This window comes from Narcine bancroftii, chromosome 9 (assembly GCF_036971445.1).
Source record: "Narcine bancroftii isolate sNarBan1 chromosome 9, sNarBan1.hap1, whole genome shotgun sequence".
Taxonomy (NCBI): Eukaryota; Metazoa; Chordata; class Chondrichthyes; order Torpediniformes; family Narcinidae; genus Narcine; species Narcine bancroftii.
Window position 1 is genome coordinate 48990230 of NC_091477.1, and position 15614 is coordinate 49005843.

Genomic DNA, 15614 nt, shown 5'->3' on the forward strand with positions numbered 1-15614 from the left:
AGAAGGTCACCTCTGATTCTTTCCCAATAGCTCCAGTGATGGGTTATCCCATAGAATTCTTTCTGTTGCCATTCTGCTTCCTGTAAGGACCAAGTCTGTTCTCCCTGAAGATTTCATATGTTTAAGAAAGGTCACCCCTCATCCTTCCAAACTATTCAGCCCAGTGGTTCTCAACCTTTTTCTTTCCACTCCCATCCCACTTAAAGTATTCCCTATGCCAGAGGTGCTCTGTGACTAGTAAGGGATTGCTTAAGGGGGTATGGGAGTGGGAAGAAAAAGGTTGAAAGCCACTGTTGTCATCGTCCCTCATCATTATGTGCTCGGTTTCATAACTCCAAAGGAAATGGGCCAATGACCATTTTTCTCAAGCCAAATAATTCAGTAACAATTGGGTCGAGAGCAATGATTCTCAACCTTCCCTCCCCACTCCCATACCCCCTCTGAAGCAATCCCACAGAGCACCAATGGCACAGGGATGGGAGTGGAAAGAAAAAGGTTGAGAAGCACTGGTTTAGCCCCTCTTGAAAGGACCAGAAACTCCCAGAATCTCCTTTGCACGCTCCCCCTGAATTCGACTCAGAGCGCAAGGAGCATTTTCCTTCAAATTCTCAGGGAGAATTCATCATAGCCCCCTGGAAGATGAGCTGAGCTTTATGGTTTGGGGGAAGGATGTGGAATCTCCAAGCCTTGAATCCGTTAAACAGAAAGCTTTCTGAAAACGGATCCCAGAGAGGTTGCGCTTGAATGAGTGAAGATCGAGAGGACACGGAGAGAGGCGGGATCCCAAGGGCGTGGCCGGGATCGGAGACACGCAAATCGGCTGGAGCCACCAAGCTCCAGTCCAAGTTGACAAGGGGCTGATTTGTCAGCTGGGTCGCTGGCTGGTAAAGCAATGTGCCTTGAGGCTGGACCCTGCAATTTCTAAGTGAATGGGCAAAGCCTTCTCTCCTCCCCCCCGGACACACTCGCTCGCTCGCTCATAGCCGCGGCGCTTAGCCTCATGCTCCAGTCGACTTCAGCGTTCGGCGGCCGAAGAAACAGCCAAAGCGGGAGGGTTCTGAACGCCTGGCGGGGGGAGGACGAGGCTCACCCGTGGACGCTGGAGGGCGAATGGCTCGGAGGGTGGGATCCCAAGTTCAACTCGTCCAAGTTCTCTGTTGCGCGGCTCTGGCTTGGTCTGCGGAGAGAACGGGCAAAGGTGAGGCGCGTCTCTCTTCACTCTGTCTGGATGTCGGCATGTTTGGCCGAGAGATTGTTTTAAATCCGGGTTGGGGGAGTCAAGAGGGGGGGAAATAGAATTTAAACTTCTCTGCCCCCTTGTTTCTTTGCGAGCGTGGCGTGAATTCCAGAATCGATATGTCCCTTTGGGAGCCGAGGGCATTGAAGTAATTAGTCGCAGAGACGAGGAGAAAGAAGGGGGAAGGGGGTATGGGAGTGGGAAGAAAAAGGTTGAAAGTTACTGTTTTAATCGTCCCTCATTGACTCGTTATGTGCACGGTTTCAGAACTCCAAAGGAAATGGGCCAATGACAATTTTTCTCAAGCCAAATATTTCAGCAAGAATTGGGTCTAGAGCAGTGATTCAAATGCAAACATTTGCCAACGTTTGGGGGGTGGGGGGGGGGAGAGAAACAGGAGGGAATAATATTTTAAGGCGGGAGTGAATTGTTTCTCTCTCTTCCCCCCCCCCCCCCCCCCCCCCCATGGATGTGTGAAAAGCATCTCCTTTGGGGGTTTGTACAGTTGTAAATCTATACTAAATGTAGTGTTTTGGAAACTGAAAGAAAGTACAGCGTTTAACAATCTGGGGAAGTTAAACCCAATGGATGTAACGTGGTTTGAAAATAGATTTTTGTGTTGTGAATATTAGAGGAAATGGGAGTCGAACGTGGTAGCTCCTGTAAGCCACCTGGATTCCGGGTTTACTGCTGCTGCGGTTGAAGTCTGGATGGCTGAGTCCCTCCAGCAGTTCGGTGTTTTTCACTACAATCACAGCGTTTGCGGTCGCTCGTGTTTTACTGCTGTTGCGAAATATTGTCCAAGGTAACAAAGAGAAATCCCTCTTCAAAACGGGGGAGCCCTCTGGTGTGGGGGAGGGGGGGGGGGTATACACAACTGAATGTCTGAAAATATCGATTTGTTTTTCTCGTGAAGGAGGAAGAAATGAACAGAAAGATAGTTATTATGAGGGAGGAGGGTGTTGTGCAGAAGTTGGAGTGGTGTTGGCAACTCCTTATTGTAGATAACTTGATATTCACAGGATTTGTGCTTCAACATCAGAATAATTTCATTAAAATCTTTATTCTTTAAAAAAAATGTCATAGGATCAGTTTACATCATTCGATGCATTCTCTGTGCTGTCACACCACAATGCATCAATACTACTTGAGTTTCTTCCTTGAACATTATAACCATGTAATGACCGTGACAGAGGAGCCTTTCCCTGGAGTGTCCACTGATAGGTTTAATCATCTTCCAGTTGCTCTGGATGTCTGGGCCTGTATAGATCCCTGGGAACAGCCTGTAAATCAGTGACTCCTCTGTTAAGAGTGCTGCTGGGGATGAACCTTGCATCCTTCTCCACACACACTCCTCTTCAGTCTGCACAGAGGTAGGTGATTGCCTTCACCCACCGCAGTTGTCTGGGGGACAACATGCATGGTGGGTGATATTCCAGTCATACAGGAAGGATTTCACTGGGAGGGCTCCTCTCCCCACCAACCAGGCCTGTTCCTGGTGCTTGTTAATGAGTCCTGGACAGTCTGCTCAGTCCAATGTCTGGAGGGCTTTGTACTGCCCAATGGCCTTGTGGTCAAAGGTGTTTACTTGGAAATACTTTTCTAATGTCCTTAGTTACCTTTGTGAAGATGACGAAGAGCCATCACTTTTGTCAACTCCTCACCATGTGGTGACTGCACCCACAAGTGTTGTGTTGAGTTCCAGTTTTTTGCTGCGACACTGATAGTGACCAGTCAGGGTATGAGGTGATTTGGAGAGCAACTTGATGCTTTAGTCTTCCAGATGACTCTTTTTCACATTGTAGACCTGCAAAGTGTACTTAAAGGAGTTGTGTTGAACAGAGGCAATGCACCTGGTGGCAGGCCACCCATCGCTGAGCTCTCTGTGTAGAGGATGGGTCTTTTTCTCCTGGACATCAATGAACCTCCAGACTGAATAGCTTCATCTGAATAGCCAGGTAGAAAATACTTTGTCTTGAGGGTCTAAGATCAGAAGGTGAGTCACTCCACCACATTGTAACCTGCTATTGTCTTTGTGTTGTTGATCAATGGCAATTGACAATGAGGGATTTGCCATTAAATATCATGGGGAAATGTGCTCTAATTGGCAATGAATATTGTCTGGGTTTTTACGTGGATCAAATGGCACCGATTAAGGTCCTATTGTGTATATTGGCAACACGGTGCTGTAGTTAGAGAGTTGCTGTCTATCAGTTCTATCAGCCCAGGTTTAATCCAAGCTTCTGGTGCTGCTTCTGTGGAGTTTGCATGTTCTCTTTGAGGTTTCCTTAGGATTCTGATTTCCTGCCATATCCTTGTGCCCACCTATGGAATCTAAGTGGCAGTTGACAGAAATGAGGGGAGATTAAAATGGGATTGGTGAAGATGGTTAGCATTGACTGCCTTGATTCTGTGGCGATCAAACATTGAAGATATCATGGTGGGACATTTTAGTTTTGAGACAGGGATTATAAATTTGTATAAAATTTGGAGATGCAGTAAGGGAACAGGCCCATGATGCCCAAATACACCAATTCATTTACAACCCGTGTATGTTTTTGGAGGGTTGGAGAAAACCGGTACAGTTTTGGAGAGAATGTACAAAACAGCTCCAGATTTGAACTGGGTACTGACGTTACAATATCGTGGCACTTACCACAAAGCTAACCTTAAGTGGTCAATGCCAGTGAGAAGCACTGACTTGTAGGTATAGTACAGACCTGGTGAAAATTCATCAGCTTTATGGCAGCAAAATATTCATTTGTGGTGTAAAATGGATTTCCACCTCAATACCTTGTCTGCACTCTGCACGGTTGGAGGTGGGGGTTAGAATGTTAATCACCCACTATAAATTGTCCTTAAGTGAGTGGTAAAATCTGGGAGTGGAGGGGGATGAATTGATGAGAATGTGGGGAGAAGAGAAATGGTGCGAATGGAGGGTTAGAGTCAAAGTGTGGCTGATGTTTAGTGCTGACTCAGTGGGCTGAAGGGCCTGTTTTTGTGCTGGCCTATGATTCTGTGACTGGAAATGTTGATACAACTTCTGGAAGGTGAGGGGAAAGCTTGCTCACAAAATAGTCAAAATAAAGAAAACATTGCTCAGAATTTGCTGCATTTTGCTAATTACAGATTTTATTTTTAAATGACAACTCATTTAATGTCATTCATTTATGAAGTATCCCTTGAAGTGGTCCTTGGAAGACCCATGATGAACCCTGTATCATGGTACCCTTACCTTGGGACGTGAGAGGGGAATGCACTCTCCATGGACTGATGTACCACATGTTTAGGGACTTTAGGCTTGGACCCCTGTTTTCACACTGGGAGGTGCCTGTGTTCATGATGCTCCATTGATTTACAAGATGCTGGATGAGCATGCTTATTTTGTGCTAGTGTCTGAAATTTGCTAAGGCAATCTCACCCTCCCTTCCCCCACCCCGAAATGACCTCAACACCAGCTTCCATGTGGTAATATATTCAAGCAATTGCCTAAATGGACCTTATCAGAGATTTGTTAATGGATGCATTCATAAATCTTCCCTGACAGAGTCTGCAAGGACTGGCATGTGGATCTGCTCAATAATTATTCACGGATTTAGTAACCAGAAAGTGCTTCTGCACTATTCCTTCGCTTGTATTTCTGTTCTTGCCAGGGTTATTTCAAACTAGTCCACTTGCTCTGAGCTGAGTATTATCCACAGCAGGAAGAAAATGCTTCTATGAACATGTAAACCAATCTCTTTTTCATAATGTTAAAGCTTACTTCCTCCCACCCCTTCTCCCAACATTTAAGTCAGTGGATAAATGTGGGCAGTTGAGGATGAACGGGTCTGTAGGAAAGGTGAGGATCCAAGTCAAGTTTATTGTCATCTGATTATACAAGTACAAACTGACGAAACAGCGCTCTCCGGTCCTCGGTGCAAAACGTGCAGACACACAACCAGATATGGCACATATGCAGGAAAACAATACATATACAGGAAAAGTTTCTTATCTCTACAAATAAATCAATAAATATTGTTCAAATGAGTCTTGGGTGGTTATTCAGCGTTCTCACTGCCCGTGGGAAGAAGTGGATTTTGGGCGGCTGATCATAAAAATCACCGTTAAAAATTTCCTATCATTACTGTTTTTTATAGTTATCACCTATTTTTGTGATTTCCTATCATTTTGTTTTCAAGCATACAAAAACCATGAAGTGTAATATATCATTAAAAATTTATCTTCTGCATTCTCACTTGGACTTATTCCCTGCTGATCTTAGTGTATTCCGTGACGAACATGATGAAAGGTTTCACCAGGACATTGCGACCATGGAAAAATGGTATCAGGGAAACTGGAATCCATCAATGCTGGCCGACTCTTGTTGGACACTGGCATGAGAGGCATCAGATGCTGAGTACAAATGAAAATCAATGGCAAAACCTTTTGGGTCAGTTGAACTACTGCAATGTGTCAGCATCATTATATGATTAAACATGCTAAATTCAATAAAAGTTAATGTTTCTCCAACTTCCTATGTGATACAGCAAATCTCAAATGATCTTTCGTTTAGATTGAAGTTGTCTATCATAATCCCCAATACTTTTTCAGGAAGAAAACCTTTTGAAAATATTTGTTGCATAATGATATAGAATGGATGAAGAAGAAAGGGAAGAGATTCATGTGTATAGATGCTAACAGACTCCCGACTTGATTAGAAATCTGTACAGTGATGCTACAAAGGTTAATCAACACACTCATGTTATCCATAAGGCACTTCATTAGTAAATAGGTGGGATGGAAAGCAGACTTTATCCACCTCTAATTGTACTCACTGGAGTGGGTACATGTATAATCAGATTATACATGTACAACCTGATGAAATTGCACTGGACCATAGTGCACCCTATACACAAATGACATTTGCACACCAGTCCAAAATAAATGTATATTAAAAATAATTTAAGTTTGCAGTATTGTGCAACATTCTCACCACCTGTGGGAAGAAGCTGTTTCCCAGCCTGGCAGTCCTGTTTTTCATGCTCCTGGACCTCTTCCCAAAATGTCCCAAAGATACTGGGAGCTGAATGGTAAGGGTCCTCAATGATCCTCTAATAGTACCCAAATAATAGGACTTAATTTGTAATAATGTCCTCTTTATGCCTCTGGACCTGCGAGATTCTCCTCTAAATTGCAATGAAGAATCTTATGTGGGTGTTAGATGACATCTCTGTTCAATCCTAAAAAAATTCCTTTTCGTTCTTTTTTTTTTCTACGTTTATATTAGCTATAATATCCTTTATATTAACTGTCCTGAGGGAGGGGTGTTTAGGGTAGGGCTGAATACCATCATGCATGCAATTTTAATTTGTTAATTTTGGAATTGGTATTGTATTAATTTTGATTACTGCATGTATGGAAAAAAAATTTAAATAAAATATCTAAATAAAAATTCTCTAATACTACTTCAAGCACCACTCCCTGCAGATATCATTGATGGAGGGAAGGGAGACCCCAGTGGTCTTCCCAGCAGTATTAATCACCTTCCATGCTGATCTGATGCATTATAGCTATCATTCCGCACTCTGATGCTGTCAGCGGATTCTATTGTGCTCGTGCAGAATGTTGTTACAGTGGTGGCCAGTAACCTTGCCCTCCTCTAAATTGCAATAAGAATCTTTAAATGTGGGTGTTAGATGACATCTCTGTTCAATCCTAAAAAAATTCATTTTTGTTCTTTTTGTTTTCTACGTTTCTATTAGCTATATTATATCTTTTATATTCTCTTTATGAAGCGTAGGTGCTGCGGCACCTTCCTCACCACTGAGGAGGTCCAGGTTAGGTCGTCCTTTAAATGGATGTCAAAGAACCTTGTGCTCCCACTCTCCTATGATGGAGCCATTGATATTTAGTGTGGAGTGATCCGCATTGAGATTCAGGTTGTGACTCTTGCACCACTGTATAAGCCTTTCAACCTCTTTGTATGTTGACTCATCACTGTAGCTGATGAGGCCAACTACTATTGTGCTATCCATGAACTTGATTCTATTAAGCTGAACCTGGCAGCTGAGAAGGGTGATCTTATTGAAATACACTGAGTATTGAAAGGGCTGGATGGAATGGATGAAGAGAAGATGATTCCAATTGTGGGAGATTTTTGGTCCAGAGGGCACAGCTTCAGAATAAAAGGACATCCCTTTAGAATAGATGAGGGTGGAGAATCTGTGGAATTCGTTGCCACAGATGGCTGTGGAGGTCAAGTCATTGGGTATATTTAAAATGATTCCTGGCAAAGGATTCGGGCCTGAAATGTTCATTGCCTTTCTTACTTCCTATAGATGTGCGTCCTACTGAATTTCTCCAGCACTTTTGTGTATTACATGGATACATCTAAAACTGAGGTTGATAGTTTCTTGATTACTAAGGGTATCAACAGTTATGGGGATAAGGCAGGAGAGAGGGACTGAGGAAAGTCAGCATCAGCCATGATTTGAATTGCACAGCAGAATTGATGGGACAAATGGCCTAATTTTGCTCATGGGTCTTGTGGTCTTGCAGATGGGAGGTGTGTAGGGGCAATTTAGTTAGTTTTCAATTTTCTCTTAGATGCCAAGCATCTTCAAACTATTAGGAATCCTACCTCTTGCTTAAAATAGATTTTGAATTAGTAAAAAGATTGGGGGAAAAAAAGTTAATTGTTTGATACATGCAGTTGGGAATGGAATCCTAATGAAATGTTTAGTGCTCCAATTAGGCTTAAAAGTTAATAAGGGCACATACAATATAGATGTGGGCCAATCAGGGATATTAGTTGCTTAAATGTCTGGCTTCACATATATTTAGCTGCAGACATTACTTGATCTTCTGTAGATTAAATTTAGTAGATGTGAAGGGAAGCCACTTAAATGGATTGTTTATTTAGGAGACTTATTGCTACTTTGTGAATGCATTTTAATTTTTTTAAGGTATTCTCGCATCATCAATTCCTAAATCCAAAAACTCGCACGGAATTCTTGCATTTGTATTGTGCCTTCATGTGCTTGGAGATCCCAAGGTACTTCACAACCAATAGACGCTTTCAAATTGCAGCACCCAGGTAGCCCTCCTGGGTGAGATGACTGGGTCATGGGTGCCTCCTACACCTTTCAAATAGCAGCTGAACCTACCTGTTAGATCGCCAACCTGGCAATTTAAGTGGGATCCTACCCCTGTGATGATGTGGTGAGTGACACATCACGTTGCCACAGGGAATCCCCTGTTATCTGTTCCCTTTTCTGTTAAAGTCCCAGAGTAACTGGGTGAGCTACTTCCCCTTTCAAATAGGTGGAAGAGGATGCCCTGGTAAGTTTTACAAGGTTCCCTGACCACCTCTGAGATAGGTCTGGGTCCCAGGTGGGCTACCTGGGTGCTGCAATTTGAAAGCGTCTATTGGTTGTGAAGTACCTTGGGATATCCAAGCACATGAAGACACAATACAAATGCAAGTTAACCTCATTTTACAAGGCAATATGAAAGGTCCTAATATTATAATGTATCAGTTATTCCTAACAATGTTAAGATCATGGAGGTTAATTCAGATTGCTCCAAAATCTGGCATGGGGATGATATTATACACTTAATCCATACTTAATGCAAGTAGCGCACTGTTTAAATTAAAAAGAAATTTGGGAAAACGGCAGTAACAGGCCATTTTGGCCCACAAATATGTGCCAGCCCCCATACATTTCAAATGGTGGGAGGAAACCAGAGTCCATGGAAAAAAACCCATGCAGACATGGGGAGAACGTACAAATGACTTATAGCACAGGATTCGAACCTTGGACTAGTTCTGATTGCCTGGTGCTGAAAAGCCGCCATGCTAACCGCTATGCCAACCAAGCCTGTCTATTTATTTATTTGCTCTATGTAGCAAAATGCACTGATCAGTGGTTGCAAATCTTAGTTGGGCACCCAGTATCCCAAATGGCTTGTGGCACATTAAATCTGATTGTATGATCCAAGAACAAAAATGGCTGGAAAAATTCAGCAGGTCAGATAGCATCTATGGAAAAGGAAATAGTTAACGTTTCAAGACTCTCACTCTATGTGATAACTAGGAAAGGGAAAAAAAATAAACTCTTTTGTTTCAGATTTCCTTCACTTGCAGCTTTTTTGGTTTGCATTATTTAAAGTCAACCTCCTAAGAGGAGGTGCTTTGTATCAGTTGGTGGACATTCTTGGGAAACTGACCACGGAAATTCCAAAGATTTTCATTGTGGTTAAATGTACTCAGACACAATGCTCGTAGTCTCTTCACAGGGAGCTGAGATGCACTCTAGAATGGTTGGTGAGAAGGGATAGTTGGGGCTGCTAATGCCAGGAGCCAAAGGGCTGGGTGCAATGGTGTACAATGGCTCTGAGATCTCTTTTGAGTGGGTAAGGTGATGGAGTGCATCAAAATGCACCTTCCAGCAACATTGGACCCATTTCAGTTTGTCTATGGTCCAAACCAGTCCATAGATGATTGCTATAGCCTTGACTCTCCACTCCATCCTGACCCACCTCGAGAAGGATGCCACGTATTCTGGACTGTCCTGATCGTACCTCAAAGGCTGGTGAATAAGCTGTCCTCTCTGGTTTTCAACACTCCTCAGCAACTGGATTCTGGATGGAAAGACAACAATCCGTCTGGGTTGGCAGTAACATCTCAAGTCCCATCGCAGTGAGCACTGGTGTCTCTCAGGATTGTGTGCTCAGCCTGCTGCCGTCAAGCTGCTGATTCATGACTGCACTGCCAGATTTGGTTTCAACAGTATAATCAAATTTGCGGATGATACAATAGTATTTGGCCTCATCAGCAACAATGCTGATTGACAAGAATAAAGGATTAAAGTCTCAGCAGGTAGGTTGGTTGGGAGGAGGGTTTGTGTGAAGGAAGGCACTAAGTTTAATTAGCTGATGTCATGTCAGCACAAGTTACCCATTGGTTCCCCATGGAGAGCTGGTGCATTTATTACAGCAATAATCAGAGGTCAGGTCACTGAGGTTGATACTCAAATCATTAACGGTCCTAGTGAATGGCAGGGGTAGGTTATGGGGGACTAGATTCCAATATCCCTTATTGAATGGCCGAGCATTCTAATCCTTTCATTTTATTGTTCTATCCCTTCGATTCCAGGCTATAACCCAGATTGCTCATCATCAACAGTACCCTGGTGCAGTATAGATTTAAAAAAAAATAATGGAAAGTAATTTTATTCAAAATGTATGTAAGACAATAGAGTACAGTACCGTAATAAGAAGCAGTAAATATAATACATTTATGTTTATTCTGTATTCAGGTCAGAAATTCTTCACTGATAATGCTTATCCATTCAAACGTCCTTGCACCATTGGGGACCAAAAGTATGACCATTCGTTTTAGGGCCCTGAAGCCCCTCTCATTAGGGGCCACCGTTGCTGGCAAAGACAGCAAAACGCGCACCGCAATGAGGACATTTGGGAAAACGTTGCCCAATCTCAAGTTCAATATTTGACCATAAATTTTCTTTGGCAAAGCATCATCGAGTTTGAAATTCACATCAAAAATTATTTTCAGAAGCAGGAAGAAACGTGCGTTAGAGTGTGGCAACCTTACTTTAAATATAGTGGCACCCAGAGTGATTAGCTCCCCCTCTTCGAACGAGGGATACGATAGCAAATCCGTCCTAGCAAGGAAGTGAAAATGGGACAAGGCGCGGGCGATGTTTTTTTTAGTGTGGAGTGTTTTTTTTCCTTTTAATTTTTTTTTTGCTTTAGTATTAGTTATTTAGCTGCCTTGGTTGTTTTTTTTTCTTTCCTGGGTTTTTTCCCCCATCTATTAATTTTGTCATAAGAGTCAACTCATTCCTAACCATCATCATTCTGCCCCGAACCACCAACACCATTATCTTAGAGAATCTTGTTGATCATCTCCCAAGATTCAATTGAGCTGCTATTGAAATCTCCTGGAAATAATTCCAATGTTATTACAGCTTATTTAACTGGTTTTGTCTATAATTTAATTGATATCAGAATCAATAAATCCCCTTACTATGTTAAGCATAAACTACTGCAAAAACAAAAGCTCATAAGCTCTAGTTTAATGTCACTTTTTCCTTGCTCTATACCAGAGGTGGCCAAACTTACTTAACATAAGAGCCACATACTATAAACTTCAGATGTTTGAGAGCCATAGCAATCATGTGATCACTAGCCACACCCATTATCGTTAACAGTCTCTTTCAGGTGGCCATAATACCCGAATGTATGGCCACCTAAAATACCCAAATGCGGCTATCGCGAGGCCACCTGAAAATGGAGAACCCATCCCCGACGTGCACTTACTCAGCCCACCTCGGGAAGGTATATTCTCTGCTTCTGTGCGCGTTCTGTAGGCACCTGAAAGCAGCAGCCTGAAAGTGGTTCGCAGCTTTCAGGCGCCTAGCAGGGGGCGGGCTGATAACAATCAGCCGGCGATCCAACTCCCCGCTGCCTGACAGCACCCCGGCGCGGGATATCGGGTTTGGGGCGGCCAGCGCGGGACATGGGAGCTGGGGCGGCTGGCGGGGGAGGTTGCCCACCCCTGGTACAGTTTTGTTGGGGAAAGTATTTTCCAATCCTTGTTTTGCAAATCATCCATTTGCAAAATGCTGATACACTGCAGATAGTGAAGAAGCCCTGGTTCAAAGGGAGCAATTCTGCAAAAGATTTTTTTCTAATCAAGTCTACACACCAAACGTTCCCCCTAGGCACCTGAAAGCAGCAAGGCAAAGAGCCTCGCAGCTTTCAGGAGCCTAGCAGCGGGCAGGCTGTTGACAGTCACCTGGCGACAGCCACCTTCCCCGTGAGCTGCACATTACATGTCAAAGAGCTGCAGTGGTTTGCGAGCCGCGGATTGGCCACCCCTGCTCTATGGTAACTGAATATTTATTATATGTCCATTTTTTCTTTCTATTAATGATCTTTTAAAATTTGTGCTATTCTAATCTTTTTGCATAGTAACTGTTCAGCTACAGCAAGAATGTTGGTTCATGTGCACATTCTACAAGGCACTTAACAATAAATTCATTATTACTATTAAACATACAAATAAGCTATTGTGGAACTTTGTGGGTATTGGCAAAATGTCAGGACGGATCGCTGATCCATGTGACAGCTGGAGTGAGGATCGACAACACTGCAATCCATGTGCGTTGTCGGAATTGGGAATCCCTTGTCCTGAATGTGTACCAGTTTCAGTAGATGTATGTGGGGAATGGTGGTATTACGCAAATCATGTCAACTTGTTGGTGATTGATAGGATTTGATGGTCTATTCATAACTAGTTCATACACCTCGTAATATGCTATGATTCCAAAAGCTATTTACAGCTTCTTGTGCCTCAGCATGAGGGTCTCCTCAGTGCTGTACTACAATCGGGAAGAAAGCCCGTGCAGCTGTTCATAAGCAGTCAGCTTTCATGGGGAAATACGAGGATTAACATTTAACAGTTGCTGCAAGTCGAATGGATTTGTAACTCTGAAACTCAACCAGCTTAATCTCAAACTTGGTGTCATTGAATTTTAGTTACATATTAGTGCCATCACTTTTACCTCTGTTACATGCCCCTACCTCAGTTCTTTGGCTGCTTCTTAATTCATTATTAGCATCTCTAGACTTGACTATCCAATAAATACCTGGTTGATCTCCCTCCTGTTCTCTGTGAACTCGACTGCCCTTATCCTAACTTGCATTGTCCTTTACACTGATTAAGCTCATGCTTGTTGACCAATTGTCTCCCAGTTAAGTAACATCTAAGGATCCTGACCGGAAACATTTCTGCCAGCAGATGCTGCCTGACCCACTGAGTCCCTCCAGCAGGTCATTGTCTGTATTGGAATTCTCCTTGGTTTCAAATCTTCAATGGACACCCATCGCTATCTCTGTAATTTTCTCTAACTACAAATATCAGTGCTCTAATTCTGGTTTAATAGACTTGCTAAATTTAATTGCTTTCTCTTCAGCAGTTGTCTTCAGCTGCCAAGATTTGGCGGTCTGGAATTCCTTTCCTTAATCCCTCTGACACTTCTTTCAATACGTTGCTTAAAACCTTTTTCTTTCATTGAGCTTTTGGGTGCTCACCTTAACATCTGCTTGTGTGGCTTGTAGGTTAATGCTGCTCCTGTAGAATGATTTGGGACAATGTTGCTCTGTCACATTTGCACATTGTTGGTCTAACAGAGTTAATGTAACGTGGCTAGCAGCAACGAAGTTGTGAGTTCAAAGCTTATCATGAAATAGAAATGGGAGTAGGCCACCTTTTACCATAAGCCTGGTCTACTACTTAATAAGATCATGGCTGATCTGGTTGTTCATCTCTACAATCCTAGAATCCAGAATTTCACAGTAGGCCCTTCAACCCATGTTATCCACGTCTACCCTGGCTTATACATTTTGCCTACTTTTGGCCCATAGCCCTCCAAACCACATATCTGTCTAAATGACTCTTAAATGCCATAATTGTACCCACCTCTACCACTTCCTCTATTATTGAACAGAACTGTGCACAATAACGTGATGCCTCACCAAAGTCTTGAACAGTTGTAATATGACATCCTTGTTCCTGTATTCAGTATCCTGACCAATGAATACAAGTGTGCCTTTTTTTTTTCACCACCCTGTATACCTGTGATGCCACTTCAGTGTAACAATGTACCTGTAGCCCCATGTCTCTGTCTACAACACTCCCCAGAGCCCTACCACTGCACCTTGGCAGGCAAAACTAGGTGAAATACCTTAAACTTGTCCAAGATGAATTCCATCTGCCATTCCTTGGCCCACTTCTCCAGGTCATCTCGATCCTGTTGTAACCTCCTTCACTGTCCACTGTACCACCTATTTTAAAGACAATCATGAACTTACTAACTACACGTTGACATCTTTGTCTTTAAGATGGCTGACAAACTGAATCGAGCACTAATGCCCGCAATACACCACTGGTCACAGGCCTCCAATCTGAGTTACTGCTCTTCAGTATCCATTTAACTCCGTCTTAAGTATAATATAAGCTTCTGGTTTCTCTACTCTATCAAGTAGAGATTTCCTCTAAAAACCAGAATAATGAGTCCAGCTTTTGCTCATCAAACAACTCACCCATTCTATTTTGAATTTCACCTCAGTAAATCAGTAGTAGACCAATCAAAATAGCTTTCTAAACTGCTGAACTATAATTTGATGAAAATTACAGTGTGGGTTGAATTATCTGTTCTGAAAGTGCAGTAAATGTTTGTTCCCATATTTAAGATGATTAGATATGATGGCCAGTTGTCTAAATGTGAGATCTCTGTGGAAATATAATGGAAAGTGCTGGGAGTACTCAACAGGTCAGTCAGTATCTGTGGGGAGAGAAACAGGGATAATGTGGAGAATGCTCATGTATTGGGACATTTGGGGATCATTTAAAGTTGATGGGTCTGTTGCGATATACAGAGCCACCCCCCCCACCCCCTCTTATCTCCAGGGGATATGTTCCAAGATCCCCAACGGATACCTGAAACTGCAGATCGTACCAAACCATACATACATATGATAAAGTTTAATTTATAAATTGGGCACAATAAAAGATTAACAACATTAATGAATAATAAAACAATCCTAACAATATAAAACAAAAAGGGTAACTTGAACACAAGTGATACTGGAACAGTCGATCTGATAACTGAAATAGCTACAGAGTGACTAATGGGCAGGTAACATATACAACAGCATGGATATGCTGGACAAAGGGATAATCATGACCTGGACAGGACTGCACGAGATTTCATCGTGCTACTCAGAATGGCGTGCAATTTAAATATGAATTGTTTATTTATGGAATTTTCCATTTAATAATTTTGGACTGCGGGTAACTGAAATTGTGGAAAGCGAAACCGCGGATAGGGAGGGGGGGCACTGTATCCCTGGTTATTGGAAGAGAGAAGTGAAGAGATTGCTGGGGCCTTGACAAAGATCTTTACATCCTCAGTAGTGACAGGAGAGGTCCCAGAGGAATGGAGAGTGGCTGGCGTTGTACCCTTCTTCAAGAAGGGAAAAATGGAAAATCCAGAAAGTTACGTCGATAAGCCTCACATCACTGGAAGAGAAACCATTCGAAAGGATATTTGGGGATAAGATTTGTGCACATTTGGAAAATCAAGGTCAGATTAAGGACTGTCATCTTGGCTTTTTGAGGCAGTTACAAATATGGTTCAAAAAGGTAGGGCTGTGGATGTTGTTTACGTGGATTTGAATGTGTTTGACAAAGTCCTTATTGATAGGCTGATTCAGAAACTGCAGATGGATGGGATAGTTTGGATATGAAATCGGCTGGCTCATAGAAGACAGGACAGTGATTATTGCTGTTTCTTTGAGATTGGTG

General features: G+C 42.7%; 1 protein-coding gene across 4 annotated transcripts in view; it reads left to right on the plus strand.

The window, feature by feature from the left end:
• The first annotated feature begins 631 nt into the window (after positions 1-631).
• adam19b (ADAM metallopeptidase domain 19b) overlaps positions 632-15614 on the plus strand; it is a 163149-nt gene continuing 148166 nt past the window's right edge. The window contains exons 1-2 of one of the 4 annotated variants that reach the window (XM_069899050.1): positions 632-1198; positions 5502-5669. In XM_069899050.1, coding sequence (XP_069755151.1) covers positions 1111-1198; positions 5502-5669 — 256 coding nt within the window. In that variant the 5' untranslated portion in view covers positions 632-1110. Of the gene's footprint in view, positions 1199-1955; positions 2043-5501; positions 5670-15614 lie in introns of those variants that run through there. The other 3 variants (XM_069899051.1, XM_069899052.1, XM_069899053.1) reach the window with 3 other exon arrangements.